General features: G+C 39.1%; 1 protein-coding gene across 2 annotated transcripts in view; it reads left to right on the top strand.

The window, feature by feature from the left end:
- The window catches only part of LOC107693110 (EF-hand calcium-binding domain-containing protein 11-like), a 79,769-nt gene extending 75,553 nt beyond the window's left edge, over window positions 1-4,216 (top strand). For both annotated transcript variants that reach the window (XM_016492365.1, XM_016492364.1), the window contains exon 6: window positions 3,412-4,216. In XM_016492365.1, the coding sequence (XP_016347851.1) occupies window positions 3,412-3,517 (106 nt within the window). In that variant the 3' untranslated portion in view covers window positions 3,518-4,216. The remainder of the gene's footprint in view (window positions 1-3,411) is intronic.
- Window positions 4,217-4,720: the final 504 nt, after the last annotated feature.

The raw sequence follows: 4,720 nt of genomic DNA, 5'->3' as shown, positions 1-4,720 counted from the left end.
GGACATTACATAGACTTCTATTGTTTTTATATACAGATAGTTATACACTTTTTAACCTAAACCCACCCCTACCCCTTAACCCTATCCCTCACAGAAAACATTTTTACAATTTCAAAAGTAAAAAAAAAAAACTTTTTTTACTTTATTTTAACAGTTTTACAAATGAGGACATCCACAAATTGAGTTTTTTGCCGATGTTGTCAGGCTAGTCGCCCAGAGTAAGATTTAGTCACATTTGCGAGTGATTTACTCGCAATGTAGAGGGTTGGACAGCTAAAATATCACTCATGTGTCTCTTCTCGCTGAGATAAAGACCATGAAGACTATACAGTCCCTCCGTGTACAGCACTGTGCCCTCTCATATGACAACCTGTCAGTCTGTTTGATGCAAAGCCTTAGTTCTAATATCACATCACTCAATCAAACACGGCAATGCAGGAATCGGTCCGCTTTGCTACGTAAATTAGATTGTCAGTCCACGCAATCCTCTTCACACGTGATTATGCTCAACCTTGTCACACTTTAATTGCAACCTCTTGATTGCAGGCTAGCAAGAGAGATATGTCGCCTTATTCGTTTAATCAGTGGAAGTAGCACAGGTGTTCAAAAGCTGTTTGTGAAGTCTCAGGCAGTCATCTCTCTTTGCCATCTTTCTTTCTTTTGAAAGCTTCAGAGAGGTGCAGAGGCTCAGGAGAGGGGCATGCATGATGTCTCAACGGTCCTCCTCCATGGGGAGGACTTCATTAGAATCTAATTAGATGTGTGCTACACTTCCATTTGAATGGGAGTTACCAGCATGGAAAAGGGAAGTGTGATTTTCCAGTTGCTGGATGCTTAATGTTGTTTTAATTCTCCTCCCTGTTGCTACCAAATTTCCCTCACATCTGCTGTGTTTGCACACGATCATCTGCTGTTGAGAGTAATAGAGAAATCACCCCAGTGAGAAAGAGAGGCAGGAAAATTTCAGCTCCCTCTATATCTCTTCCGTTATGTTTGCTCTTCCTCATCTGCAGTTGGAGGAGCAGTTTTCCTGTGGCGGTTTTTATCCGCATTAATCTCGGTCTTGGTAAAAACATCCGCTTAATGAGTTTTACGTGATTGCAATCTGATTCTGCGCTTGCTGACTTGCGTGATACACTGTGGACGATAAACAGCTGAACCAAAAAGCAGGAAATAAAGATCTCTCTCCAGCAGAATAACTATTTTAATTTCATCTTTGAAACAGGAAGTGTGCCCTGAGAGGAAGAAATGGTCAGCCCATTGCTCTGTAATGTCCTCCTCTGCTCCTCGGACACGATTCAATTTGCTCACACAGTCTTTATCTGCTCGTTATGTCACGAATGACTCATTCGCCAATGTGAAATTTGCACTTGCCTTGAGAGATTGAAGAGAGAAGAGCTTTGCTCTCAGAAGCTATAAGTGTGTGATAGATCTGGACAATTGCAAGTCACTTGGTTGCAGCATCAAACCAAGACAGACTGATGAGACAGTCAGTGGACATTGACACTTAAAGACAAATGTGTGTGAGCCTATAACCATGGTACCTCATGAGATGGTGTATTTCTTTTTTTTTCTCTCAGCTTCATTGTCAAGACACTTTTTTGGTGACCCTTCCAGCTTGAAAAGCTCATTTCATTTCTAAACTGGAACTTCCTGAAATTCATGACTTTGGTATAAGACCTTTAGTTAGAGTCAAGGCTTCTCTTTCTGCCACATGACTTCCCCCTCAGGACTGATAAAAGACTCAGTCAGCTGAAAATGAGCAGCTCTCTGCACATCTACCACCTGGACAGGGACGGACCACCAGGAAGTGAAATAAGTCGGGTGCTGACTCGCTCAAGTCAATCAGACAGCACTTACTTGCAAGGTTAGAGTGAACATCAGTCACTTTCACTTCTGAGAGCTGAGATAAATCTACCACCTCTACAGGTATTCAGCTGTGTCGGCCCACAAAGACATTTGACTACACGTGCTAAATCAGAAAACGTCCATGCAACTCATTTGTCATCACATTTATGGATTATCAGATTGCATCAACAGCATTAGTGCATTTCAAAAGGAATGCTATTGCAGGCCATGTTAGTGATGAAGTGCCTGGGATATAGATCAAAGAAAGGATGTCATATCGAATTTGAGTGAGAGAGCTGAAGCATTGCTTATTACTTAACCCTCCTGCTATTCAGTTTAAGTTTAAATCAGAAACTGACAGATACTCAATAGTGTTTTCTGAGTTCTGGCTTAATATTTCAGAGCACTTTGCCCTCGCATCTTTCTTTTTATTTTTGATGCCGTTTTGAAATTCAGCTTTAGACTGCATGCTATTAAAATGTTCAAACAAATCAGATCTTACATGTTCTCTGTATCTTCAAGATGTAATTGAATGTCTTGTAATGATTTTACTTAAAAAGTTGTAGGGTAAGATGGTGTAAGATATCCTCCAGGGTAAGATGTCCCACCACTTGACCATAGATGTTACTAAATATTACCACACATTTATTGAATGTTTTTGCTCTTAATATTCTTTCACTAAATTTTTAATCTTCTAAATCTATCTAAACAGTTTGTGAGGTTAAATAATCTAATTATTGTTATTAGATAATAACAATGAGATAAAATGAGATGATCTGTGAATTTATTGTATGCTAAAGTTGAAGTTAGACCTTTGGGGCACTCAGAAGGCATGTTGTTACTATTTAATTTAAAAATAATTAGAATTCATGGAGTTATGGAATAATTATGTACATTAGATTTACATTTCAAACACACACCTACATTATTCATTATAACCTGTATAGGCCAACTGAGTGGCATCATGTAATCTGAATTTATGGTCTGTTGCTACCATTGCATACTTGTAATGAGAAATATAGACTTTTACTAAACTGCTAAATTAGCAAATGTTTCCATTTATTTCCTTTAATAATATACTGCATTATACATCATCATCATCTTGTACATACTTAACACATCTCTAAATGTGATAGTTTGGATACTGCAAAGAACATTATTTTGTGTATTTGGTGTAATGAAATGTGTAATACTACAGCGAGAATAAAAGTTACGCCTTCTTTCTTTGCGTGAACATTTGGGCGGCGTTATGCAAATCTTCCCACATCATGATGTAGACATGTGGGGGCGTGTTAGAACGCGCCGTTTTAGGTAGGCGTGGTTGACTCTTAACTTTTATAAAGAATATCTCTTTGGATTTGAGACTTTAGTCTTTTTCTTTTGCAACTTTACAGATCTTCTTTATGCACCAAGAGCTTGTAACACTCCAAAGAGAAAGGAAAAATTGAAATCGCATCATATGACCCCTTTAAAAGGAGCTTCTTCCTCCATCTTACCCTGCTATACTTATTTGTTTATACACAAACATTAACAAATGTATTTGTTGTTCATTCAATTGCACAGGTATGCAGATCAGGATTCTGATGGTCATATCAGCTTCAAGGACTTTGAAAATTTCATCAGCTATGGTTTGGCGAACATCTGCAGCTCCACAGGAGCCACAAAATAAGAGTCTGGAAGCTGCTTCTGTAAAAAATACATACAACTAGATCTCCCATAAAACAACATGTATTCACAACCCAGTGGCTTTTAATTTAAAGCTTTGATAGTCAGGTTTTCACATTGACTCTCCAATAGATAATTGTTTGCAATTTAGAGAACAACGTTTGGCCTTGTCTGTTGAAAAGGCAGAGTAACCTCAAATGCTTGACACTTGGGTTTGATGATGAGTTTTGATGTTGTATCGATCCATTTGGACTGAGGCTGCACCATGTAATAGAGAAGCACACATTTCTATTGTGCAGTTGCCTTACAAACTAAATTAAATTTAACCCAGCCTCTTAGGGTCTACTTCACTAGATGCGGGAACAATATCCCCATCCCAGCCTTCTGATATTCTGTACTCTGTGCCTCTTAAAATGAATTCTGTGACTTCTGTCACCCCATTTTATGGCAAGTAAGGGGTCGGATCTTTACAATTCTGCTTCCTCGTTCAATTTCCATCTGCAAAATAGGCAGGTTGCCTTAAAATTGAATATTAACTATCACATTCAGATTCTGTTTTTGCAGAACTCCCTGCTAGCGACATATATTAAAAAGCCCAAGCGTACTCGTTCAGGGAGGATTTTATGCGACTCGTCTTGTTACATACGATTATGGAACTGTAAATACTTATTTGTGTTTCGAGAGATTTGCTGCACTCCCATCTGAATAAAGATTAATTTGTTTTTGTAATCAGTCCTGAGTCTTCATCTGTATGACATGACGCTCGCTCTATCCTCAATCCATCAGGGGGCTCAGGAGGCATCAAGTAAGGAAATGGCCTTGGAGAAAAATAATCAAATACAGTTTTAATCAAATACGTGCTTAATCCACTCATAGGTTCATTTTCGGGAATGGCCCGCTGTTCAAATATAAACAGAGAGGCGCTAGTTTAATCTTCACTTTCCTTTTTGAAACTCGATTAAACGAATCCCCCAGTTTAGTTGCTGTATTGTGCTGTGGGAGAGAGCATGCGACACCATGAGCCAAACCCGTGCGAGGAAAGAAGGTAGAGCTGTCTTGCGACGTGGCTTCAGTCTAAGCCTTGCCAACAGTGCAAAGAGCCGTAGATTAACACATTGTGTGCCTGTTGTTTATGCCAGGCGTTTGAGGGAATGGACCGTGTTCCTTTGTGTTCTCAGTAGCTCTTTTTCTGCCGATGAGGATAGCT

The sequence above is a fragment of the Sinocyclocheilus anshuiensis genome, unplaced genomic scaffold (assembly GCF_001515605.1).
Source record: "Sinocyclocheilus anshuiensis isolate Anshui unplaced genomic scaffold, SAMN03320099.WGS_v1.1 scaffold222, whole genome shotgun sequence".
In the NCBI taxonomy this organism is placed as follows: Eukaryota; Metazoa; Chordata; class Actinopteri; order Cypriniformes; family Cyprinidae; genus Sinocyclocheilus; species Sinocyclocheilus anshuiensis.
Note: the sequence above shows the minus strand (reverse complement) of the source record. Positions and strands in the feature narration are given on the sequence as shown.